The sequence below is a fragment of the Mirounga angustirostris genome, unplaced genomic scaffold, assembly GCF_029215605.1.
Source record: "Mirounga angustirostris isolate CCGP_5_RB_7025 unplaced genomic scaffold, mMirAng1.0.hap1 SCAF_7, whole genome shotgun sequence".
In the NCBI taxonomy this organism is placed as follows: domain Eukaryota; kingdom Metazoa; phylum Chordata; class Mammalia; order Carnivora; family Phocidae; genus Mirounga; species Mirounga angustirostris.
The window spans coordinates 34,724,815-34,751,936 of record NW_026991715.1 but is presented as its reverse complement, the minus strand read 5'-3'; the positions used below and the strand labels follow the sequence as shown (position 1 = coordinate 34,751,936).

Genomic DNA, 27,122 nt, shown 5'->3' with positions numbered 1-27,122 from the left:
AAAACTGACCACATGGAAGTTTAAAAAAAACCCAAAAACCTAAACTTCCTGAAACAAAAAAAAAATCAGTATATTGGGTAAATCTCAGGTTGGGACTTAGCAAGTACCAGAACATCAAGAAAAAAGAAAGAAAAAATCTAAAGCAGAGTAAAGAAGGGGCACCTGGCTGACTCAGTTGGTAGAGCACACAACTCTTAATCTTGGGTCATGAGTTAGAGCCCCATACTGGGCTTAGAGATTACTTAAAAAAAAAAAAAAAAAAAAAAACAGAATAAAGAAGTTTACAGATAAAAGAATGACAACTATACTGATTTCATACTTTTTATCAACAATGTTGAATACCAAAAGAACAGAAGGAAAATGAGTTTAAATTCAAAAATCTATGTTCAACCAAACTATTGGCTAAGAATATCAGTATTAGACATAAAAGTAACTCTGAATTACAACTAACAGATTTCTAGCTTTAAAATATATAGCAAACTACTCTGTAAAGCAAGTAGAAATAAAGAATAAAAGTAGTGGGATATGCAAAAGAACTTTGACTTTTTTTAAGTCCTCATTTATAAGGAAACCATATTTAAGGATTAAGGAAGATTTATAAAAAGATTTATAAAAGGAAGATTTATAAAAAGATTTATGCTAACTTAACATGCTTCACTAGTTTTAATGACTGGTATTTGAGTATAGTTTAGTTTTTTAACAAACCTACATAAAAGTTTGAAATTTTCATTTCTTTGCTTGAAGTGTTAAAAAATAGATTGTGAGGGCGCCTGGGTGGCTCAGTTGGTTAAGCGACTGCCTTCGGCTCAGGTCATGATCCTGGAGTCCCTGGATCGAGTCCCGCATCGGGCTCCCTGCTCGGCAGGGAGTCTGCTTCTCCCTCTGACCCTCCCCCCTCTCATGTTCTCTCTCTCTCTCATTCTCTCTGTCTCAAATAAATAAATAAAATCTTTTAAAAAAATAGATTGTGAATGTCAAGGAAATATTTCAATTATTTATGAATTTATGTGTTTTCAGAGAGGGAAAAAAGAGTGCACACTACCTAGAAGTGCATTTTGAAAATAAATTCATGACTGGCCATTTTAAAGTTTATTCAAAGATTTTCAGATCTTGCAAATTTCACTTAATTTTGATACCATAAGGACTAACAAAAATTCAATAGAATAACCAATTAGAGGCCAGGGACTTCAAATACCAATTTCAGGAAGCTAATTTGATGAACAGAAGGTCTGGGAAGTTGACACTGCTTTTATAAATTACTTGTATTTCATTTCTTCTTTATCCCTGAAATCAAAGATGTGAGCATGCGCAACTGGAACCCAAAGAGAGATTAATATATTATTTTACAATTCTGAGTTTCCAGAAATCTCAACAAATGAAGGAAGACCAGTAAATAAAATATATTGGCTCTATGGAGATCAGAATTCTAAAGCCCTGGTTTTTTCTGAATGTAGCTAGTTCTTTTGAATTTCAGTGTACAGATAAGTTCCAAGTAAACAAGTCCTTGAAAAATTCACTGACTTCCCAAATATCTTTTAAAAATTACTCATACATGGGCGCCTGGGTGGCTCAGTTGGTTAAGCGACTGCCTTCAGCTCAGGTCATGATCCTGGAGTCCCTGGATCGAGTCCCGCATCGGGCTCCCTGCTCGGCAGGGAGTCTGCTTCGTCCTCTGACCCTATCTCCTCTCATGTGTTCTCTCTCTCTCAAATAAAAAAAAAAATAAAATAAAATAAATAAAAATAAAAATTACTCATACAACAAATGTTATTCAAGCATCTACTTTGTGTGAGGTATTGTGCTATGTGCTGGAGATGCAACTCTGAATAAAACAGAAACAGACTCTACCTACAAGTTCCTTAGGGTCTAGTCAGGTTATTTAGTGTATTTGGGGGGAGGGGCCATTTAATTTCTCTTACTTTCTGAAAATTAGGATATTAGAGATCAATTTGGAAATAATTCACAATAATTAACTTATTTAGTCCTCATAGAAGACTACTAAAAATTACCATTAACATAGGAAGTCATCCCTTTCACCTTGTACCAGACTTTCAGTATGGGAATTCCAAAAAGTGGCCACAGTAGATAGTACTATACATTTGGCACCTTCTTTGTCCTGTACTTAATATCCAGATAAAGAGGTTTTTGAACACTGTCTTCCAATAAAAGAGTAAAAGGTTTCCAATAGCCCAGAAATAAAAGCAACTTTGAAACAAGACTAAGGTGTAATTATTTCTGATCTTCAAATTTAGTTCAGAGGATCTTTTCTGGCTTTACTAAATTCTGTTCACTTTCTCAACAATTTGTGAATCCAATGGCTCTACCAACTAAGTTATTAATAGTATCTGTTCTTTTATCTTCTGGGTCTAAATGAATGCTCAGCATATAGCCCCTCCAACTTTAGTCCTAGATCGTATACCATATTGGCCAAAAAAAAAAAAAGAGAGAGAGAGAACTGCCTTCTATACCTTACACAGAATACTTCCCTAGCTCTGACACTGCCCAGGACTAAGCTTGGGTAAATAAAGAGAAGTTTTGATCACAGTTCTTTGCCTTTTTCTTCTCTTAATGAAAATTCAGCTACCGTATGAAAAGAAAAGATCTGATGAAAAGAGCCAGATTCAAACATCTCTATAAAGTGCTTCATCGGTGAAAGGAAATATTCTCTTTCCCCTGATTAAGGATTCATGCATTTGATTCTCAGTTATATAAAATGACAGCGTTTATAACTACATTTTAATGTATGATTCAAGGCAAGTCAATCTTAAATTTGTTTTCTCTTTCGGGAACTTGCAAAATCACTGAGAAACTTTATTTTCTTCTAGTCACCAGTTTTCAGTTCTTGGAAGGTTCTATCCATCTGGATGAGAAAATGTCTCTGAGGAGAAAACTGATTTTTTCCTAATCAACTTCTCTAATTGGGAACTAAATAATTTGTCTCTTAAATATAAGTTTTTCTGTTTCACCCAAAATAGCCATAAAATGTGATGTTTTGGTTGCTTCCAGATTTTATCCATAGGTGTAGCCAATTTAGACTTTCACAATGATACTCCTCCCTCTTCTTAGGACTACCTATTCTTGGATATCTTTTAATTACATCGTAGGGAGTAGAATACTGATGTGGATGGACAGTGTTTATCCCAGAAGGACCATATATAATCCTGAGCATGTCAGATTGAAATCAGGAGGAGGGAACCAAGACAGGAAACACAAAATACATATGTATTTCCCTCATATATCACCATCTAAACACAAAGTGGGTATTAATTTAAATGGTTCTTCTTAAAAGACTTATTTTTATTTATTTATTATTTATTTATTTTAGAGAGAGAATGGGGGCAGGGAGGGGCAGAAGGAGAGGAAGAGAGAATTCAAGCAGACTCCAGTCGGAGCATGGAGTCAGAGCTTGATCTCATGACCCTGACTGAGATCAGGACCTGAGCCGAAACCAACAGTCAGTGGCTTAACTGACTGGGCCACCCAGGCGGCCCTAGATATTAATTTTAAAAGTAAGATTGGATGGGACACCACTTTTACTATAATGCATTCAGAGATCATATTATGTATGTGCTTTCTTGAAAACTTTTAAAAATGATGCCTAGATTGGGACACCTGGGTGGCTCAGCTGGTTGAGCACAGGACTCTTGGTTTCCACTCAGGTTATGATCTCAGGGTCCTGAGATGGAACCCTGCCTCCCGCTCCCAGCTAAGTGCTGAGTCTGCTTGAGATTCTCTCTCTCTCTCCTTCTGCCCCTCTCCCCACTCTCTCTCTCTCAAATAAATAAATAAATAAATAAATAAATAAATAAATAAATAAAATATTTTAAAAATGACTCTTGGGTTGATAACATTTGTATCTCAGAATTTACAAACTAAATTATCATCACATCAGATGCCTCACTAAACAGTTTTCGTGCAAAATGGAAAGGCACAATCTGTTGTTCAAAATACTCTAGGCTTAATTTTTATTTTCAGTCATCATGAGAATACTGTAGGCAAATCCAAGAGTAATTTGCCTTATAGCTTATATTTTGTGTGCATTTTTGTCTACATTTACATTAATGCATAAAATATTGAAATATTAATTGCAAATATCAAAACAGAAAGTGAATTAAATGTATTGCTTTCATCTAACTACTATGTCCTTAAAAACATGTTGTATCTTAAAGAAGGTACATCTTAAAGAAAACACATTTTTATCTATCCACACACTTCATTAACTACAAAGCTGCTTTAAATATATTGTAAAGAACAATATCTGACTGTATTATACAGGCTACATTACAAGATTACTGGTGTGGAACTCTATCTACATTGCTCTGGATATAGAATTTGAGATGAGCTCCTTAAAGTAAACCTGTTAGAAATCATCATTAAAACAAAACGAATGTATTTTTGCTCACCTATTAGAAAAAGGAGGCATTAAGACTGCATTAATAAGAAAGGAAGCAGATGAAAAAAGAATATGCAAGGATTAACAACACAAAGTAAAATCAATATATAAACAAAATGTTATATCAACTAAAGATTCTTGATTTCAGAAGAAAACATCCATAGCCAAACACCTATTTTTTCACTGTTCTGTAAATGAAACCTAAACTATCCTTAAAATTGGAGCTTTGCTTTAGTCTCAGTGTCTTGAACCAGGCCATTGGGAAAAATTGGCTTGAGGAACTTGAACTCATTGGTCCCAGATCCTCCCGTCAGACACACCTCGTACTGGTAGCTGTGCGACAGGGTCCCCGCGCCGCTGACGTCCAGCAGGTGGCCCGCGAAGGGGCCCTCGGGCAGCGAGCAGCCGCCCCCCGCCGCGGCCCGGCTCCTCCTGCCCAGCCGCACCGCCACGAACCCCAGCACCGCCACCAGCAAGAGCGACGACACCGACGCCAAGGCCACCACCAGGTGGACGGTGAGCGGGTCGGCCCGGGCCTCGGCCGCCGCCGCGGCCGGGAGCGGCAGGTAGGGCTGCGAGAAGCCGTCCACCAGCAGCACGTGCAGCGTGACGCTGGCCGACAGCGGCGGCTCGCCGTTGTCCTTGACCAGCACCAGCAGCCTGTGCCGGACGGCGTCGCGCGCGCTCAGCGGCCTGGCCGTGCGCACCTCGCCGTTGTGCGCCCACACGCCGAACAGCCCGGGCTCCGTGGCCCTGAGCAGCTGGTACGCCAGCCAGGCGTTCTGGCCCGAGTCGCCGTCCACCGCCACCACCTTGGTCACCAGGTAGCCCGCCTCGGCCGCCCTGGGCACCAGCTCGGGGCAGCGCGCCGAGCCGTTCTGCGGCGGGTACAGCACGAAGGGCGCGTTGTCGTTGGCGTCCCCCACCAGCACGCGCACCAGCGCCTGGCTGCTGAGCGCCGGCGAGCCGCGGTCGGCCGCGCCCACGCGGAACTCGAACGCGCGCAGCGCCTCGAAGTCCAGGGAGCTGAGCGCGAACAGCTGCCCGGTGGCCGCGTTGAGGGACACCAGCGAGGCCAGGGGCAGCCGCGGGTCGTGCGGCGGCAGCAGCGAGTAGGTGACCTGCGCGTTGGCGCCCGCGTCTCTGTCCGCGGCGCTCACGCGGCCGATGTGCAGGCCGGGGCTGTTGTTCTCGCGCACCCGCAGGGTGTAGGCGGTGTGGCTGAAGGCCGGCGCGTTGTCGTTCACGTCGGACACCGTCACCGTCATGTGGTGCTGGGTTTGCAGCCTGGGGGTGCCCAGGTCAGTGACGGTGATGGTGATGTTGTACTCGGCTCTTGTCTCTCGGTCCAGAGCTGTGTTTGTCACGAGGGTGTAAAAATTCTCTATTGATGGTTTGAGGATGAAGGGGAGATTGTTCTCGATGGAACACATAATTCTCCCATTGTCTCCAGAGTCTAGATCAGAAACACTGAAAACAGCCACCACAGTCTCCGGCGAGTTCTCAGGGATAGGGCTGGTAATTGAAGACAAGGTCAGTTCTGGTGGATTGTCGTTCACATCAACCACCTGAACTATCACTGTGGTTTCTCCTGAAAGGCCTCCGCCATCCTTGGCTTCTATGTCCAGTTCATAAGTATTCATAACCTCGTAATTCAAATATTTGACTAGCTGGATATCACCAGTAATTGGATTTAGCTGAAAAGTTTTGCGAATTTCTTCAGAAGCGTGAAAAAATGCGTATGATACTGTCCCAAAATTTCCTGTATCTAAGTCAGAAGCTGAGACCGTGACAATAACAGAGTTAATGGGGCTGTTCTCTAGAATTTGAACCTCATAGAGTGACTGTGTAAATTCTGGGGCGTTGTCGTTTATGTCTAAGACCAGGATGTGGATCTGGGCGATCCCCGACCGGGGTGGAGAGCCGCCATCCAGCGCGGTGAGGGTCAAAATGAGCTCTGGCTGCTCCTCACGGTCCAGTGCTTTGCCCAGCACTAGTTGTGGGTATTTTCTTCCGTCCCTACGACTGCGTGTGAGAACGTGGAAATGGGCATTAGGGGCGATCGTGTAGTTTTGGAGACTGTTTCTTCCCACATCCAAGTCCTCAGCATTTTCCAAAGGAATTATGGTTCCTGGTGGCGTGTTTTCTAAGAGTTTCAGCTGTATTTCATTTTCAAAGAATACAGGAGAATGGTCGTTTACATCTATGACCTGAAGCTCATTTGTAATAAACTGCAAAGGGGTTTGCAGTAATATCTGAAAATGCAGTATACAGGGCTCCGTGGGGCCGCATAGCTCTTCCCGGTCCAATTTCTCATGCAGGAGCAAATCGCCGGTCTGATGGTTGAGCTGAAAATGCTGTTTGTTCCCTTTAGACACAACTTGGGCCCCCCTCACAGCCAGTTCCCCTACCCCTAGCCCTAGATCCTTTGCCAGGTTGGCTATTAAATAGCCCCTCTCTGTTTCCTCAACCACAGAGTAGCGTCTTGACTCAGACCCAGCCAGAGACCCACCCAGAAAAACAAAGAGAAATAGGACTTGCCTTTGTCTAAGAAAGCGCTCCCCTCTGGCCTCCATTGTGCTTTCGGCCACGTTCCTTCCGGAAATATTGCCAAACTAAGCCTCCGGCAGCGCTAGCAAACACAGTCTTTTGCCTTCCAACCTTTGAGGAAGGTCTAGCGAATAATCCTTCCCAGGGCTCAGATTTGCTTGCTTGGAAAATCTGCCCAGGCTCACAATTCCTAGTTTACCGAACTGGATCCGTGCCTTACAGAGTGCGCACAATGCCGGTGGTTTAATTCACCTTCTTAGTCAACAGCGCCACCATGCGTTCGCTGGTAGCTTAAGAATCTTAGAGAAGGTGTTCTGTTGAGGCCGGGTGGGTGTTTCGATTTTTTAATCGCTTATTCCCCTTATCAAACCCATTTGACGCTACTGGAGGAGCTTCTTGTGTTAAATGAGTTAAACAAACACAACGTAGGGAAATGAAATGTGCTTTTAAAAAAACAACCACTGTCTTTGGTAAGAGTCCTCATTTACATGTTTTTGCTGATTTATATGATTTTGCTGGTAGAGCTACTCTTCCTGCCCATCTGCAATTATTACACATAAACTTTAAAGGATTTTGCTCTAAATGATGATATGCTTCATAGCCTACTTGCATTTTTCTCTTATTTTCCAGATTTTGCAAAATGTGCATGAATTGCGTTTATTACCAGGAAAAAATGCTATGAGAAGGTGACCTCATACAAGGTGATGAAAAATTATAATAGGTCATGTCAGGGGGTATATTCAGAGGCCACAAATGCCCAATTCTTTTCAATCTTCACAATCATTCAAGGAACACAGAGATTACTCCTCTTCTTATTTCATAGTAATTTTACAATTACTGGTTTCATCTATATAATAACTGTAATAACTGTTTCATCTGTATTTTATCCGTGGAAACACGTATTTGTTGAGTTTGTAGAAGTTAGGTATTATAGTGGTAACAAGACAAATCATGTCTATATATCTTATACAGTTTACCACCTAATGGGATGAACAGACTTTAAATATATGTTCAAACAAACTGTGAAAAGTGCTATATAGGAAATGTACTGAGTGCACTGAAAGTATGCTATAGGAGGACCTGACTCAATGGGTGGCGGGTGAAAAAGTTTCATCAAAGTTGTGCCACTTAATCTGGAAGATGAAGGATAAGATGTTTGTCTTACAGGCTAAGTCTTACAGACTAAGACTGTAAAATGGGAAGAATACATATGAGAAACTGATATGTAAAGGCCTGCAACAGTAAAGTATAGCTATTCTAGATAATAAAAGGACAGTGTACCCAAAACTTCGTGTCTCAAGAGTAAGTGGGAAGAGAAGGATGGAGAGATAAACTGTGGGCAAATAACAGATGCTTGGATTTTATTCTGAGAATAAAAGGAAGATATTGCAAGGTTTTAGGCAGAGAAATGAAACAATTCAAATATCAAGTGTTCAATCTAGCATCTTCACAATTACCAGGAATGTAACATGAAGGATCATTTATTAGGATTACTCTTAATATTAGTAACACTAAAAATAACAGCAATTATACTTCTATATCTTTATATTATCTCATTTTATCGTAATTTCAAGCTAGAGAAATAGCTGTTACTAGCATTTTGGGGGAATAGAAATGATGTGACTTATCCAAGATCCTATTAAGTATTAGCAGTGCTCTACACTGTGAATCTCAAAAGGACACCTTTAAAATTCATATTATAATTTTAATAGTAAAACTCATACAAATAAACATAAAATGACATAAGAACTTAAATATAGGCTGAAGAACACTAAGAACTAAAACTGTGTCTTAATGTATGGATGTGAAATTGAACTGCAAGAAATAAAGTTGGATGAATCATTTAGGGAATTATAGAAGGAAATTTAAATTATAAAATAAAAAATACAATTTCCCCATATATATTCCTTAAGCTAGAACGCAGGAGAGGAGACTCAAATTAATCAGGAGGAGAGAAAGGAAAAATATATTGAAGGAAAGAGACACCAGGGACTGATAACTGCATAATCTTTCAGTAATAGTGATCAGTTGAATTAATAACCAAAAATTATATATGTAATTCCTTATACATTAGAGAGCATTTAATTCCAGCAAAATTTTGTTCTATGAGTATTTTAGTGTCTTTAAATATCAAAATATCACAGGGTGAAATAAAGACACTTCTTTCTTTCAATCATTTAGCCAAAACTTTTATTAACCTATAATCCTCCAATTACTGTGCTAATCATACAATAAATGGGGAGCTGTTGGGAAACATATTCCAGAACCTAAAAAGAAAAAAAGTTATGAAAAGCCTAGGAAACAGAAAAGGGAAAAATAGAAGTAGTGAAGAAAAAAAAAATGGCCACACTAAGATAAATCTTTCCCCGTAGGCTTATTTCCAAAATGGAATCATAAATGCTCCAAAAAAATTTTTTTTAAAGATTTTATTTATTTATTTGACAGAGAGAGAGATAGAGACAGCAGGAACACAAGCAGAGGGAGTGGGAGAGGGAGAAGCAGGCCTCCCGCTGAGCAGGGAGCCCGATGCAGGGTTCAATCCCAGGACCCTGGGATCATGACCTGAGCCGAAGGCAGACGCTTAACGACTGAGCCACCCAGGCGCCCCAATGGTCCAGAATTTTTGAAAAATGCAATGCCAAACTACATTTGAAGTTTCTAAAATTTGCTCAAGGACAAAGACATAGATTTATTTCCTCATATCTTCTGGATTTTAAGGATGTTAATAGATGACTTGCAATTGCTAAAATGGGTAACTTTTGAAATGAGCAGAGGTTTAAAGAAAAAAATATTAATAGAAAGCATGAAGAATTACATGGCTTTGAAAACAACTGGACACATGCTATTTATTTAACTACATTTGAGAATATTAGTGGTTGACTGAGCACTTTTGATGTGAATGGTTTGTAGAATCCAGCAGTCAAGGTTGTCACAATCTCTAAGGAATCATAATCTTCATTATGGACACTTTAAGGAAGTACATATTTAGAAAAATGTGAGAGGTTGCTTTGTTATTAATGAATATGCATATATTAATGGTTTTAGTCAATATGAGTTAACAGAATAAAAGTTATACTAGTCTAAGAGAATATACAAACACAAATATTCTGGGTTGGAGAAAGAATAAGCTTATGTAGCGATTAAAACATTTAAAAAATGTTTTAAATTTTAAGTTCTGCAAAATTACCTACGAGCTGTGGAAGGTGAGTTTGGAAAAAGGTGCTGTAACTTAAAAATTAAAGACTTCTGAAAATACAAAATTTACTTTCACACTTTAAGTTGAATGAAGTTACAGTGAGACTAATCAACAAAAAGAAAGCAAAGGAAATTTGCATTCCTTATACCACAAATGAACACATTTAGAAACACCAGTAACATGCACTAAATTAGAATAGAACCCCAATAAGCAAGGCAGTAAAAAAGGACTTTCAACAAATTAACTGAGACTAGGCTCAGTAGACCCTTATTAATTAATACTTAATTGAATTCAAAGTTATCCCTGAAACTGGGGTTTGCTTCACTAATCCTCTCTTCACCCAGACCAAGGAAACTGGGGAGAACTGGCTTGAGGAACTTGAACTCATTGGTTCCTGAGTCTCCCGTCAGACACACCTGGTACTGGTAGCTGTGCGACAGGGTCCCCGCGCCGCTGACGTCCAGCAGGTGGCCCGCGAAGGGGCCCTCGGGCAGCGAGCAGCCGCCCCCCGCCGCGGCCCGGCTCCTCCTGCCCAGCCGCACCGCCACGAACCCCAGCACCGCCACCAGCAAGAGCGACGACACCGACGCCAAGGCCACCACCAGGTGGACGGTGAGCGGGTCGGCCCGGGCCTCGGCCGCCGCCGCGGCCGGGAGCGGCAGGTAGGGCTGCGAGAAGCCGTCCACCAGCAGCACGTGCAGCGTGACGCTGGCCGACAGCGGCGGCTCGCCGTTGTCCTTGACCAGCACCAGCAGCCTGTGCCGGACGGCGTCGCGCGCGCTCAGCGGCCTGGCCGTGCGCACCTCGCCGTTGTGCGCCCACACGCCGAACAGCCCGGGCTCCGTGGCCCTGAGCAGCTGGTACGCCAGCCAGGCGTTCTGGCCCGAGTCGCCGTCCACCGCCACCACCTTGGTCACCAGGTAGCCCGCCTCGGCCGCCCTGGGCACCAGCTCGGGGCAGCGCGCCGAGCCGTTCTGCGGCGGGTACAGCACGAAGGGCGCGTTGTCGTTGGCGTCCCCCACCAGCACGCGCACCAGCGCCTGGCTGCTGAGCGCCGGCGAGCCGCGGTCGGCCGCGCCCACGCGGAACTCGAACGCGCGCAGCGCCTCGAAGTCCAGGGAGCTGAGCGCGAACAGCTGCCCGGTGGCCGCGTTGAGGGACACCAGCGAGGCCAGGGGCAGCCGCGGGTCGTGCGGCGGCAGCAGCGAGTAGGTGACCTGCGCGTTGGCGCCCGCGTCTCTGTCCGCGGCGCTCACGCGGCCGATGTGCAGGCCGGGGCTGTTGTTCTCGCGCACCCGCAGGGTGTAGGCGGTGTGGCTGAAGGCCGGCGCGTTGTCGTTCACGTCGGACACCGTCACCGTCATGTGGTGCTGGGTTTGCAGCCTGGGGGTGCCCAGGTCAGTGACGGTGATGGTGATGTTGTACTCGGCTCTTGTCTCTCGGTCCAGAGCTGTGTTTGTCACGAGAGTGTAAAAATTCTCAACGGAAGGTTTAAGGAAGAAAGGAAGATCATCTTGAATGGAACAAACCATTCTTCCATTGTCTCCCGAGTCAGGATCTGAAACCCTGAATACAGCAATTATGGTCTCCTGCAAGTTTTCTGGGATATGATCGATAAATGTTGACATAGTCAGTTCCGGAGGGTTGTCATTCAAATCCATCACTTGGACAAACACCACGCAGCTTCCAGAAAGTCCTCCACCGTCTGTCGCCTGAATATTTAATGTATAAGTCTGAGTGGATTCAAAATCCAGCTTCTGTGTTAAAAAGAGTTCTCCTGACTTTGCATTTATTTGAAAAGTTTTGCGAATCTCTTCAGAGGCTTGGGAAAATACATAAGATATTTCTCCATAGGTTCCAATGTCCAAATCGCTAGCAGAGACTATGGCAACCAGGAATCCAATGGGGCTGTTTTCCAGAACTTGCACCTCGTAAAACTGCTTTGCAAACTCGGGGGCGTTATCATTGATGTCTAAGACTTCAATGTGAACCAGAGCAGTGCCAGTCCTGGGTGGAGTCCCGCCATCCAGCGCTGTGAGAGTTAACCTGATCTCAGCCTGTTGCTCTCGATCCAGTGCTTTGTCCAACACCAGCTGTGGTAATACGCCGTCGGGACTGTCTTGTAATTTAAGATGGAAATGGGAATTGGGGCTGACTGTGTAACTTTGGAGACTGTTGCTTCCTACATCTAAGTCCTGGGCACGTTCTATTAGGAAAGTAGTTCCGGGAGTGATACTTTCTGAAATTTTCAAAATTATTTCCTTGTCTAGGAACACCGGGGAATGATCATTTATATCTCTAATCCGTAGCTCAGCCTGAAAAAACTGCAGGGGATTTTCCAATAACACCTGGAAAGGTAGCACGCATGGCTCGGCAAGGCCGCACAGCTCCTCCCGATCCAGTTTCTCATTTAACAACAAGTCCCCTGTCTGCCTATCAAAATGCAAACGAGTTTTTTTCCCTTTGGAAATGACCCGAGCCCCCCGTGCAGCTAGCTCATTTACCTCCAGCCCCAGGTCTTTTAACAAATTGGCCACAAAGGAGCCACTCTCCATTTCCTCAGCCACTGAGTAGCGCCTAGGCTCGGAAGCAGCCTGAGCTATGCCCAGCAAAACAAAGAATATCAAGACTTGCCTTTGTTTCAGAAAGCGTTCTTTTCCCTCTCCAGCCTCCATCGCCTTCCGGTCTACCAGCAAACCTAACCCAGTTTCGGCTCGCGTTGTGGCGGACTCTTCACCTAGTATCTCGAAGGTACTGGGATAAGTGGAGACGCCTAGGGCCCCGATTTCCTGGGGCAAACACCTTAGAAAGCCTCCCCTTCCTGCTTGTTTCTTTAGCAGAGCATCTGGCTTAAGGAGCGCCGGCTGGTAGCTTTCTTCGTTCTACTTTTAATGCTGCAGCGCCACCCCGCGTCCTTTCCGAGCGTTTATTTTATCTAAAACATTAACATCCTACTCCTTTCTTTCAGACAGATGGCAATCTAAATGGAATATTTTTATGTAGTGTCTCAACGTCTTATCTGCATTTCCAAAGACTTTTTCATTGCATCCATAATGACCATGGCAAGCATTGACAAATTTCCATTCCAGTTTCCTCACCCATCGAAGGGGTTCTTTTTAAATTGGAAAAACATCAACTTCAGAAACTGGAAGGTAACTTCAGTCCCAGGATGAAAGAAGGCTTTGAGTAGGCAGTTCCCAGTTTTTATTTAGAGGATGGGCATGTGTGCGTCTGGGTGGTGGTTAGGGTACCATCCCCACACTCAAGAGAAACCAAAAACTATACAAACTCAGGGAAAGCACAGTATTCAGATAGCATTCTCATGAACTATGAAATACTGTTCTTACTCATATATCTCTCCTGCACCACTCTCACTTCACATTTCCCTGAAATTTGACATATTTGGGCCACATGAAAATTTCCAAAAGTAGCTGGAAAATTTCTTCATATGAATGTATCGATGTTTTTATTTTCTTTTCTAACAGATAAGGGCATTTTTTAAACAACCTCAAATCAGTTATCACATCTAACAATGCTAATAATTTTGTAATATCAAATACTCAGTAAGTATTGAATCTTCTCCAATTATCTCTTTTAAATGTCTTTTTAGAGATAATTTGTTAATCGGGTGCTAAACAAGATACACGTTGCAGTTTGTTATGTGTTTAAAGTTTCTATCTTTGGGGCGCCTGGGTGGCTCAGTTGGTTAAGTGACTGCCTTCGGCTCAGGTCATGATCCTGGAGTCCCTGGATGGAGTCCCGCATCGGGCTCCCTGCTCAGCAGGGAGTCTGTTTCTCCCTCTGGCCCTTCCCCCTCTCATGCTCTCTCTATCTCATTCTCTCTCTCAAATAAATAATAATAAAAAAATCTTTAAAGTTTCTATCTTTTTGTATTTAAAATATTTGATAAGGGGCGCCTGGGTGGCTCAGTCAGTTAAGCATCTGCCTTTGGCTCAGATCATGATCCCAGGGTCCTGGATTCAAGCCCCAGAACGGGCTCCCTGCTCAGCCGAGGAGCCTGCTTCTCCCCCTGCTTGTGCATGCTCTCTCTCTGTCAAATAAATAAATAAAATCTTTTTTTTTTTTTTTAGATTTTATTTATTTATTTGAGAGAGCGAGAGCACATGAGGGGGGGAGGGTCAGAGGGAGAAGCAGACTCCCTGCCGAGCAGGGAGCCCGATGCGGGACTCGATCCCGGGACTCCAGGATCATGACCTGAGCCGGAGGCAGTCGCTTAACCAACTGAGCCACCCAGGCGCCCCAAATAAATAAAATCTTTTTAAAAATAAAATAAAATACTTAATAAAAAGTCAGTTATCAACCCAGAAAAGACATGGAGGAAATTTAAATGCATATTGCTTAGTGAAAGAAACCAGTCTGAAAAGGCACATACTCTATTACTTCCAACTACATGACATTCTGGAAAAGGCAAAAGTGATTAAGATAAATTAAGAAGATTAGTAGTTGCCAGATGGAAGGAGGAGGTGAATTAAGAGGTAAAACACAGGAGATCTGGGAGGTATTAAAACTTTTCTTTATGATATTGTAATGGTGGATACATGACACAATGAGCTTGTCAAAACCATAAAACAACACAAAGAATGAACCCTAATATAAACTACAGACTCTAGTTAATAATGGATCAATATTGGTTCATTAATTATAATAAATGTACCACATTAATGCAAGATGTTAATACTAGGGAACACTATGAGTGAGAGAAAGTGGGTATATGGGAAATCTTCATACTATCTGCTCAATTTTCTATAAAACCTAAAACTGCTCTTAAAAATTAAGTCAATTAATATTTGGGGGCACCTGGGTGGCTCTGATGGTTAAGTGTCTGACTCTTGATTTAGGGTCAGGTCATGATCTCAGGGTTGTGAGACTGAAACTCATATCAGGCTCCATGCTGGATATGGAGCCTGCTTAAGTTTCTCTCTCTCTCCCACTCCCTTTGCCCCTCTCCCCTACTTTCATGCTCTCTCTCACTCTGAAAAAAATTAAATATTTGTATTGAGAAATATTTCAAATATATAGAAAAGTTAAAAGAATTATACAAACATAATTCTACCCTCCACCCAAATTTAAAGCTTATTTTTTACAGTACTTGTTCTATTTTTTAATTCTACATACAAATACCCCCTTTTTTTGCTGACCTATTTGAAAGTGACTTGAAGACATCAGAACACTTCACCTCTAAATATTTCAACAGGCATCTCCTAAGTATAAGGACATTGTCCTATAATCATCATCCTACTAGCACACTTAACAAAATTAACAATGATTCCATAATATTATCCAAAATCCAGTCCCTACTAAATCTCATTATTTTTCCATTATTATTCCTCAATTTTCTTAAATTTTGATAAGAATTCATATGCACTCCTGAGTTCCTTTTACAAATGCACTTTTTAACCACTTGTTATGTCTTAGGAAATTTGTTTTTTAACCAAGTTTCATGATTGTATTGTGTTGAATCTATTTAGTCTAGAACAGTCCCCTTTTATGATATTGAATTCTTTAAAGTATCCAGACCTGTTGTCTTGTAGGATGTTATACATTCTGAATTTGTCTGACTGTTTCCTTGTGGTGTCATTTAACCTGTTCCTCTAACCCCTGTATTTCCAGAAAACCAGAAATGGATGATTTATTAAATATAATAATGGCATAACACTTTTTAAAGCTCTCATTTATTTTCTGTAATTGGGTAAAAAAATAATGGGCAATCACAGATTCCTTTTCTTTTCTTTTTAAAGATTTTATTTATTTATTTGTCAGAGAGAGAGACAGAACACAAGCAGGGGGAGAGGCAGGCAGAGGGAGAAGCAGGCTCCCTGTGGAGCAAGGAGCCCGATGTGGGACTCGATCCCAGGACCCTGGGATCATGACCTGAGCCGAAGGCAGCCGCTTAACCAACTGATCCACCCAGGCGTCCCACAGATTCCTTTTCTTAACATTTAGAAAATAAATGCCTACTTGTATTTTGATATTATTTTTCTCTTTTCATGATGTTTATATTACTATTATAATAATCCAAAATTTTTAAATTCATTTCACAGGGAATATTCTGGCACTTATCTTAAGGTGGAAATTGTGGGCCTGTGGTAACACTCAAACAATTTGCTTTTGACTCTATTAAGGATACAAACAACTAAGTTTTTCCATGTATTTCATAAAGCTCAAGCAAGCAGGATTTCAAAATAAAGGTGACTTGAGCAGGGGAAATGAAGATGCTATTTGCTTTCCCCAGAACTAATATGCAACTAATGGTTTGGAAAGAGACACTTGCGTAAGAATCTTGGCATTTTTTGTTTCATGAGAATCATCATAGTCTATTAGTACAAACTGTTCCCTTGAAAAAAATCTTGCCCACACATTGCCATGGGTTCTAGCCTGCCTTGAGTATATATTGGATTCTCTCTCTCTCCTACAGATACATATACATACATACATACATATATATGTATATGTTTTAGATGTTTTCATATATTGTGTATGATTTTTCCCAAGAATCTCAGACATCTTCTCTCCCATTATTAAAATAGGCTAGGGCGCCTGGGTGGCTCAGTTGGTTAAGCGACTGCCTTCGGCTCAGGTCATGATCCTGGAGTCCCGGGATCGAGTCCTGCATCGGGCTCCCTGCTTGGCGGGGAGTCTGCTTCTCCCTCTCCCACTCCCCATTTGTGTTCCCTCTCTCGCTGTGTCTTTCTCTGACAAATAAATAAATAAAATCTTTAAAATAAATAAATAAATAAATAAATAAATAAATAAATAAATAAAATAGGCTAAAACTTGTATCAGGTTTTGGTAGTCTTGTAGATGATTGAATTTGTACTAAGAGCACAATTAAAATTTCATTTTATTTGTTTTTTTAATTTCATTTTATTTTAATTCCAGTATAGTTAACATACAGTGTTATATCAGTTTCAGGTGTACAATATAGTGATTCAACACTTCCATATACCACTCAGTGCTCATCAGGACAAATGCTGTCCTTATTCTCCATCACCTATTTCACCCATACCTCCCCTCTGGTAACCATCATTTTGTTCTCTATAGTTAAGAGTCTCTTTCTTGGTTTGTCTCTTTCTCTCTTTTTAAAATTACTTTATTTTTTAATTGACGTATTTATGACATATGATATTATATTAGTTTCAGGGATACAACATAGTGACTCAACATTTATACACATTACAAAATAGTCACCATGATAAGTGTACTTACCATCTGTCATCATACAAAGTTATTATAGTATTACTGACTATATGTTCCCTATGCTGTACTTTACATCCCCATGACTTATTTATTTTATAACTGGAAGTTTGTACTTCTTAATTCCCTTCATCTGTTTCACTCATCCCCTCACCCTGAAATTTCTTTTTAAAAAGAAAATGTGCCTAAGTGTTTTTTAACTACTAAAAACAATACAGAAAACAAATAATGAAGAAATCTACAGATGTAGGGAGGGCAAAGAATATGTTAGGGGGAAAGAAACCTGAGAAAATAACTGACAACCAACAACTTTTCTGGTGAAGACCAGTGCAGACCTGGATCTGGCCAATAGTAGTGATCATCCAATATTGTTATTGTTAAATTAACATGGAAATTGGGATTCAAGGTATACTTATGAATACTACTGTTTTTTGGGGTTTTTTTAAAAGATTTTATTTATTTGACAGAGAGAGAGACAGCGAGAGAGGGAACACAAGCAGGGGGAGTGGCAGAGGGAGAAGCAGGCTTCCCGCGGAGCAGGGAGCCCGACGTGGGGCTCAATCCTAGGACCCTGGGATCATGACCTGAGCCGAAGGCAGAGGCTTAACGACTGAGCCACCCAGGCGCCCCGAATACCACTCTTTATATCCAAGTCCCGCCATCTTTATGGACTTTGATTGCTACAGGAATGCTCTACTGGACTTTTGGCAGCATTCTCGAGTCCAAGAACACACTGGTGAATAATTATTTATATCCGTGAATCTCAACTCAACTTGGAAAAATGCAAAGGATTTTACTTGAGCAACTAAAAATTCATCATCTACGTCTCAGTCTGTACACCAACTCTGGATCCAATCTCTATTTATTTATTTACTTAGGGAGTGGGGAGGGGCAGAGGGAGAGAGAGAATCTTAAGCAGGCTCAATGCCCAGTGCAGAGCTCAATGCCGGGCTCAGTCTCATGACGGTGAGATCATGACCAGAGCCAAAATCAAGAGCTGGACGCTTAACCAACTGAGCCACCCAGGTGCCCCCCAATTTCTATTTAGTAGCAAATACTGAGTCTGTTGGTTTGAAAATGCTGTCTTTTATCTTTAGAAATATTACTTACCCCCTCATATCTACCCCCACCCCCTCCAGGCAGCAACAACCATCAGTAGCTTCCCCACTCTCAGGCCCAAAATATCTGTGAAATTAGCAATGAAGGAACTACTCTACAGTGCCTTTGGAACAGAATTCTGCAGGAGTTCAGTTTCCTCAATGGTATATGCTAAGTGAAACAGAGTAAGTTTGCCTTAGGTTGGGCTTTAAGTATTCCATTATTCCTTCTTCTAACTCTTTAGCAAATATGGCTTTGCATAATCAAAGTTTTATCACACTAATATTTCTTTCTGTTATTTATACCACCATAGTCTCAGGCTTCCAATACAACTCTCAAAGTCAGAGTAGTGTAATATGGAGCATACAGAACCATATTTGCAGTCGGGTTGCTCTACCATCTAAGCCTTCAGTGTCATTATCAGGCCTCTCTTAGTTTTTCAAGTTCTCCGGAAAGTAGAAAAAAATGTTAGAAAGGCAAATGGAAATATCATCTATTTTGTATTTATGTAATATGCTTATTATCCAGTGTATTGAATAAGGTGTATTTTTATTGTCTCAGCAACTATTAGATATACATTAAAAATCAACAATTAGATCTCATCTGAGGCATATCATGCTTTTGTATCCTCTGCCTTTGATTATTCTAAACTATATCAGAGAGTATTAAACATTGATGCAAAGAGAAGAAAGATGAGATTATTTTGCCACTCCATACTAAATGGCATTTCCTTTTAATGTATTGGAGATGCTGAGATATTAATTGCTAAAAAATGAATTATTTTTGATATTAATAAGAAAACTTAGCAAAAATGAACAAATACAAATTTAGCATAGTAATAAATAAGCTACACAGCAACTCAGTGGATTACACCTTAAATAATGAAAGAGACATTTATTTCTATCAATTACTTTTTTCCCTGTGGTTTTGTATCTGTATTTGATTTTGCCTCATCAATGTCATCAAAATAAAATGACTTTATTTCAAATAAGAAGTAAAAACTACATAATGGTAATCAAATAGTTATTTGAATTTAGGAGATGGACAGCAGTATGGCTGAAAAGTAGGCTATCACAATTTATGGGCCATCATCTGTGAAATATGAAGAAAAGCAAAAAATGACAAAATACATAGGCTGGCCTCCACTGAGAAGACTTCCCTCTTGAACATTATCATTTTTTGAATAGATTAGGATGAGTTTCCTTGTCAAGCACTGGGATACCTCCTAGGATAGTCCACACAAAGTTTTAGGGGTAACTTACCTTCGTGAAAAGTCAAAGGTAATTAGGCCTGCGGAGAAAACAATGCATTCTTTTTCTGTACTTAATAAAAAACCTATTATAAAAGCCTAGAGATTTAGGTGAATAATAAATAAATACCCTAGGCTTCTAAACCAAGACCTTTGTGAAGTAAATAAAAAGATAAAAACAGCTAAGTCATCAGTACTTGTTGATTCTAAATTAGCATTAGCTATGCTTCAGAAGAAAAGAAAATACTACCAAAGGTAGAGCCATAAAAGAGCAACTATGCTATTCAGAAAAGGGATTTTTCTTCTACTTTTTATCCAGAGCCCAAAAGCAAGAATACCAAGGATGATACCTAATGTCTTATTTTCAGCTTCAAAGAACTTGATTTCATTGAAGATAAAGTGAGGTTGCATGCATGTATCTCTCTTCTCTGTCCTGCGTTAGTTTGGCGGAGTAGGGAATATTTAAAATTTAATGGAAAAAAAAAATCTGGAAGGAAAGATCAAGGCATTTTCTTTTTTGTCCAGAGTGTTTAGAGGATGATCTTTAAAGAGGTGAAGTCTGTTTCTGGAAGTTTTTCAGGGTGAGCAGGTAAGTGTCAACATGACCAATTCTATGGAATTGTCATCCAACAGGAGTGTCATCCAACACCCTTCACAGGGAAAAAGATTTCTGAAAGTAGTTCTGCTGTGAATTTCCTGAGTATTTGCCACATACCCTGAAATTGCCTGATAATTTTCTTCAGTGCATATTTATAATGCACAGATATCAACAGTAATTAAAATGTTTGGGGAGTACTTTCCAGAGGTTGGAGGATTTAGTGCGCCTGGAGAATTCAGCGAGCCGTTTCTTAATGATTTACTAAGACTAAATCTTCAGCAGAGAGACTTCTGACAACCAGGTTGCCAAGGGGCATGCATCTCAAGGGTTTTCACTGGTTGTCACCATTGGTCCCAAACTAGTGTTGATTACTACCATTCCTTTCTGTGACAGTTAAACTTACCTTGGGTTGTTCTTCATCCTGCGATTTTTTTCCCACGAATGAGCAAATTACTTATCCCACTATTGCATCGCACTTTACTGTGAGAATGGAAATTGAACGGATGGTGTAGTTTCCAGTAACGGAAAATTCACCTAAATCTCATGCATGTCCCCGCGCACATTCTGCAACGTTCAGAAGAATTTTTCAAAGAGGGAACATTCCACACTCATACCTTTTTCTCAGAAAACCAAGAAGAAGTTTACAGGTTTGGAAATGCAGAGCTCCTACAGGTCTGGGTTCCTGTTCGGGAGAAAAGGCTCTTCTTTGGGTGGATCTAAAATATTCTTGGATCTCTTTGGAAACCACCCTGCTCCCACAGGTGCACAGACGCTCCCTTTCCCGCAGCCGGCGCCAAATCTCCGAGACCTCTGGCCATAAATAGCCGCCTTCCTTTTCCTGGGCCGGGGCATTTCGCCCCGGAAGAAAAGGAAAACTCACCCCTTGCCTTTTCTGCCAGCTTTTCTCTCGCACAATTTCCTGCACACCCTCTGAGTGCGTTGTCTTTAATAAAAGAAGCATTGGGAGGTCTTGTAAGAAGAATAACGTCAACTTATGCCTCGTCCTCATTCATTTGAAGGAAAGTCTGAAATCTGAGCTTGCAGCCGACGCTTCCCAAGCCGCGTCCACCCCCAGTGCCTTCCAGATTTTGTCTTTTCTGAGATGGAGTCTGCGGAAATGCCAGGCTCCCCCTCCTACTTTTTAGCCTGTAGCACCACCAGGCGTCCGAACTGAAAACCTGGTACTGTAATAATACAGCCCTTTCCGTCAGAAACGGTCAAAATCTGTTCATCGTCACGACGTCTAGTGGCACAGTTCTTAAATTATTTCTTCGTATTACTTCTCCGATTTTTGGTTTAACCAGTGTGGGCAGAAACAATTGATAGTGTACGGTTTTATTATCATATTTCTAATTATCAGTTATTTTATTCTATTATCACAACTGTACAGTTTGAGAGTAACTTGAACTGGATTTCTGCCATTTGAGACAGGTCACCCATTTGGCCATGCATCTGCTGAATTTATTAATTCATCAGCAGGTGTTTGTTTGAGATTATATTGACGTCCTGTGAAAGGTATTGGGGATATAAAATTGAATAAAGCCTAGTGCCTACACCCCCAGGCAGGAGGTTACAGCCTAGAAGGGGGACACAGATAAAGAGACAATTATGACGTGGGAGGTAAGTGCTAAGATAGAGATTTGCACAGACACGGTGACTACTTTTGAGGGAAATTTAAGTAAGAACAGAAATGGGGTATCAGGAAAGATTCCCAGAGGAGGTGAAGTTTGAGCTAGTTGCATTTTATGGTATCAACTTAAACCCATTGAAATTATTTTCTACTGCAGATGAAGTACTTGTAATTTTGCAAGAAATGAGATTTTCTCAAAAGTTGGGAAGGTCATGGCTTATGTGAAATGCAATGTAGTCTTTCAGTCAACAGCACAGAGCCTTGCATGAAGTGTTGTGGGTGACAACTGAAAGACTAGGGATGAACCCTTTTTTCCAATTTGATCTGGTACAGATAACTAATAGTCAATTTAAAGGAGAGTCCTGCAGGTTGAGTGTGTGCATGTCTGAGTAGTTTGTTGTGTAAAAACATCATCTTTTTAAGTGGTGATTAAGAGTATGGGCTTTTAAGTCAAAGAACTCATATTAAAATCCTGGCTCTACTACTTCATATATCTTCTATTAAGAAAATTACTTAATCTCTCCAAACTTCAGTTTCCTTGTGTGAAAAAAAGTGGATATAATAATGTTATCTACTTCATGAAGTTGTGGGAATTAAGTGAAACAGTGCTTATGTAGCAATTTTTTTTAAGTCGGCTCTATGCCCAATACAGGGCTTGAACTCAAGACCCAAGATCAAGAGTCGCATGCTCTACAAACTGAGCCATCCAGGCACCCCAGTGAAACAGTGCTTATGAAATGTTCAGCCTAGTACTTGGAACATCACAGTGTTTCATAAATGCTAACAATTATTAGTGGTAATACTATGAAAACGGGAACTTATCTATAGTCCTGATTACTCCTTCAAACAAATGTAAGCCTAAATGACTCCTAAAAGGGAAACCCATGTACACTGTTGGTGGGAATGTACATTACTATTGCCACTGTGGAAAATAGTATAGAGGTTCCTAAAAAAATGAAAATAGGGCATTCTGGATGGCTCAATCGGTTAAGCGTACAACTCTTGATTTCAGCTCAGATCATGATCTCAGGGTCTTGGGATCCAGCCCCGGGTCGGGCTCCACACTTAGCCAGGAGTCTGCTTGAGATTCTCTCTCTCCCTCTTTCTCGTCCCCTTCCCCCTGCTTGCTCACACTGTCTCTTTCATTAGTGTTTTGTAGTTTCTAGAGTATAAATTCTTTACCTCCTTGGTTAAGTTTATTCCTAGGTATCTTATGGTTTTTGGTGCTATTGTAAATGGAATCGATTCCTTAACATCTCTTTCTTCAGTCACATTATTAGTGTATAGAAATGCAGCTGATTTCTGTGCATTGATTTTGTATCCTGCCATGTTGCTGAATTGCTGTATGAGTTCTAGCAATTTTGGGGTGGAGTCTTTTGGGTTTTCTACATAAAGTATCGTGTCATCTGCGAAGAGAGAAAATTTGACCTCTTCTTTGCCAATTTGAATGCCTTTTATTTCTTTTTGTTGTCTGATTGCTGAGGCTAGGACTTCCAGTACTATGTTGAACAATAATGGTGAGAGTGGGCATCCCTGTCATGTTCCTAACCTTAAGGGAAAAGCTCTCAGGTTTTCCCCATTGAGAATGATATTCGCTGTGGGGTTTTCATAGATGGCTTTTATGATATTGAGGTATGTTCCCTCTATGCCTGTACTTTGAAGAGTTTTAATCAGGAAAGGATGCTGTATTTTGTCAAATGTGTTTTTTTCTGTATCAATTGAGAGAATCATATGGTTCTTGTCTTTTCTTTTATTAATGTGCTCTATCACGTTGATTGATTTCCGAATGTTGAACCACCCTTGCACCCCAGGAATAAATCCCACCTGGTCGTGGTGAATAATCCTCTTAATGTAATGGGTCCTATTGGCTAGGAACTTGTTGAGTATTTTGGCATCCATGTTTATTAGGCATATGGGTCTGTAATTCTCCTTTTTGATGGGGTCTTTGTCTGGTTTTGGGATCAGGATAATGCTGGCCTTATAGAACGAGTTTGGAAGTTTTCCTTCCGTTTCTATTTTTCAAAACAGCTTAAGTAGAATAGGTATTATTTCTTCTTTAAATGTTTCATAGAATTCCCCTGGGAAGCCATCTGGCCACCCTGGACTTTGGTTTTTTGGGAGGTTTTTGATTACTGCTTCAATTACCTTACTGGTTATTGGTCTGTTCAGATTGTCTATTTCTTCCTATTTCAGTCTTGGTAGTTGATAAGTTTCCCGGAATACATCCATTTCTTCCAGATTGCTTAGTTTGTTGGCATATAGTTGCTGGTAATAATTTCTAATAATTGTTTCTATTTCCTTGGTATTAGTCATGATTTTTCACCTTGCATTCATGATTTTATTGATTTGGGTCCTTTCCCTTCAATGCATTTTAAAATTTCCCTTTACACTTCCTCCTTGACACATACATAATTTAGATGTCTATTATTTAGGTTTGAAGTGTTTTGGAAATTTTCATCTTATCTTTCTATTATTGATTTATAGTTTGCTTTTATTGTGGTTGCAGAGCACCTTCTGTATCATTTTAATTACTTTAAAATTTGCTGAGGATTGTTTTATGGCCCAGGATATAATCTAGCCTGGTATATGTTCTATGAGCACTTGGAAAGAGTATAATTCTGTTCTTTTTGGTCGAGTGTTCTATAAATGTCTATTGGATCCTGTTGGCTGATGGTATTGTTGAATTCTTGCTGGGTTTTTCTACTTCTTCTTGTCAATGGTCGAGAGAGGTGTCAAGGACTGTAAACTACAGCTGTGAATTTGTCTATTTCTCCTTTCAGTTCTGTCAGTTTTTGGTTCACAGATTTTGCAGCTCTGTTGTTTCATACATGTATATTTAGGATCACTATGTCTTCTTAATGAACTGACTTTCTTATCACTATATTATGTTCCTTTCTGCCTCTGATAATTCTCTTTCTCTGAAATCTCAGGTATTAATATGGCCATACCTGCTTCCTTTTATTAACATATTTATGATATATCTTTTCCCATCCTTTTACTTTCAACTAGCCTGTATTGTTATATTTGAAGTGAATTTATTACAGACAGTATATAACTGAAGTAATGTTTTTTAATCCATTCTGCCATGTGTTTTTTAATACACATTCTGGTGTATTTCGATCATTTACATTTAATGTAATTATTCATAAGCTAGGGCTTAAGTCTGCCATTTTATTTTTTTTAAGATTTATTTATTTATTTTAGAGGGGGAGAGAGAGAGCCTGCACACACGAGCAGGGGGAGGGGCAGAAGGAGAGGGAGAGAGTATCTCAAGCAGACTGCTGGCTGAGCACAGAGTCCAATGTGGGCTCAATCTCAGGACCCTGAGATCATGACCTGAGGCAAAATCAAGAGTCAGATGCCAACTGAGCCACCCAGGCAACCCTGCCATTTTATTTTGTTTTCTGTTTGTTTTTGGTTTCTGTTTTCCTTTTCTCTATCTTTCTGTAGGTTATTTGACCACTTTTAAAATTTTCATTTTGATTTAGCTATAGTGTTTCTGAGTATATTGCTTTATAAGACTTTTTAGTGGCTGCTTTAAGTATTATATAGAGATAACTTCTCACAGTCTATTGATGTCATCATTTCACCTGTTTGAATGAAGTATAGAAATCTTACCTCCCTCTGTGTCTCTTTACTCTCTCGTTTATAATACTGCCTTGGTCATTCCCTCTATATACATTCAGAACCACATCAGGCAGTATTATCATTTTTTTAAAACATAATTTAGAAAACTCAAGAGGAGAAGAAAGTCTATAGTATTCACCCATTTTTTTACTCACTGTGCTCGTTCTTCCTTCCTGATATTCCAAAGCTCCTTTTTAATTATTTCCTATCTGTTTAGAAAACTTCTCTTAGCCATTCTTTCAGGGTCAGTCTGCTGATGACAGTCTTTTAGTCTTCCTTCACCTGAGAATGTCTTGATGTCATCTTTATTCCTGAAGGATATTTTAATGATATGGGATACTGAGTTGACAGTTCTTTTCTTTCAGCCACTAAAAACATTGTGTTACTTGCTTCTAGCCCCCATCATTTCTGATGAAAAATCCCCTATTATTCAAATTGTTTTCCCTATAGGTCATGTGTCATTTTTCTTTAGCTGATTTCAAGACTTTTTGTCTTAATTTTCAGAAGTTTGATTACAATGTATCTTGGTGTGGATTTCTTTGGGTTTTTCTTGTTTGGAGTCTGCTCAGCTTTTTAAATATCCACGTTTATATCTTTTGCCAAATTTGAGTAGTTTTTCAGTCTATCCCTTTGAGTACCTCTATCTGCTTTCTCCTTTCCTTTTAGGACTCCAATGACACAAATATTATATGTTTTGTTATTTTCCCATACATGTCTGAAGCTCGGTGCATGTATTTTTCAGTATGTTTTCTTTCTTGTTCAGATTGGGTAATTTCTAATGTTCTTTATTCAAATTAACTGATTCTTTTGTCTCTTTCCTCCATTCTACTGTTCAGTTTATCCACTAAGCTTCTTATTTTGGCTATTGTATATCTCGTTCTAAAATTTCCATTTGGTTCTTCTTCATATTTTTTTCTTTATTTATTTTAACTTTTTTTTTAAGATTTTATTTATTTATTTGAGAGAGAGAATGAGACAGAGAGAGAGAGCATGAGATGGGGGAGGATCAGAGGGAGAAGCAGACTCCCTGCTGAGCAGGGAGCCCGATGCGGGGACTCAATCCCAGGACTCCAGGATCATGACCTGAGCCGAAGGCAGTCGCTTAATCAACTGAGCCACCCAGGCGCCCATATTTTTTTCTTTATTGAAACTTTCTTTTCTTTAAATTTTATTAAATTTTTTATTATTATGTTCAGTTAGCCAACATATAGTACATCATTAGTTTTTGATGTAGTGTTCAATGATTCATTAGTTGTGTATTAAAATGTTAATTCCAGGGCGCCTGGATGGCTCAGTTGTTAAATGTCTGCCTTCGGCTCAGGTCATGATCCCAGAGTCCTGGGATCGAGTTCTGCATCGGGCTCCCTGCTCAGTGGGAAGCCTGCTTCTCCCCCTCCCACTCCCCCTGCTTGTGTTCCTGCTCTCACTGTCTCTGTCAAATAAATAAATAAAATCTTTTAAAAAATATTAATTCCAGTATAGTTAACATACTGTGCTATATTACTCTCAGGTGTACAATATAGCGATTCAACAATTCTATACATTACTCAGTGCTCATCTTGTAAG

At 40.3% G+C, this 27,122-nt stretch overlaps 2 protein-coding genes across 2 annotated transcripts; both read right to left on the bottom strand.

Annotated features, from left to right (window-relative positions):
* Positions 1-3,849: 3,849 nt before the first annotated feature.
* LOC135365358 (protocadherin beta-3-like) lies at positions 3,850-7,193 on the bottom strand. Its single transcript, XM_064596006.1, has one exon. It carries the CDS (start codon positions 6,967-6,969, stop codon positions 4,606-4,608), a length of 2,364 nt encoding a protein of 787 aa, XP_064452076.1. The 5' UTR covers positions 6,970-7,193; the 3' UTR covers positions 3,850-4,605.
* Positions 7,194-8,698: 1,505 nt separating this feature from the next.
* PCDHB2 (protocadherin beta 2) lies at positions 8,699-13,006 on the bottom strand. The gene has a single exon (XM_064596005.1). It carries the CDS (start codon positions 12,812-12,814, stop codon positions 10,421-10,423), a length of 2,394 nt encoding a protein of 797 aa, XP_064452075.1. The 5' UTR covers positions 12,815-13,006; the 3' UTR covers positions 8,699-10,420.
* Positions 13,007-27,122: the final 14,116 nt, after the last annotated feature.

Coding starts and splice junctions, on each gene's coding strand:
- LOC135365358 (XM_064596006.1), bottom strand. CDS start 6,969: ATGGAGGCCAGAGGGGAGCGCTTTCTTAGACAAAGGCAAGTCCTATTT.
- PCDHB2 (XM_064596005.1), bottom strand. CDS start 12,814: ATGGAGGCTGGAGAGGGAAAAGAACGCTTTCTGAAACAAAGGCAAGTC.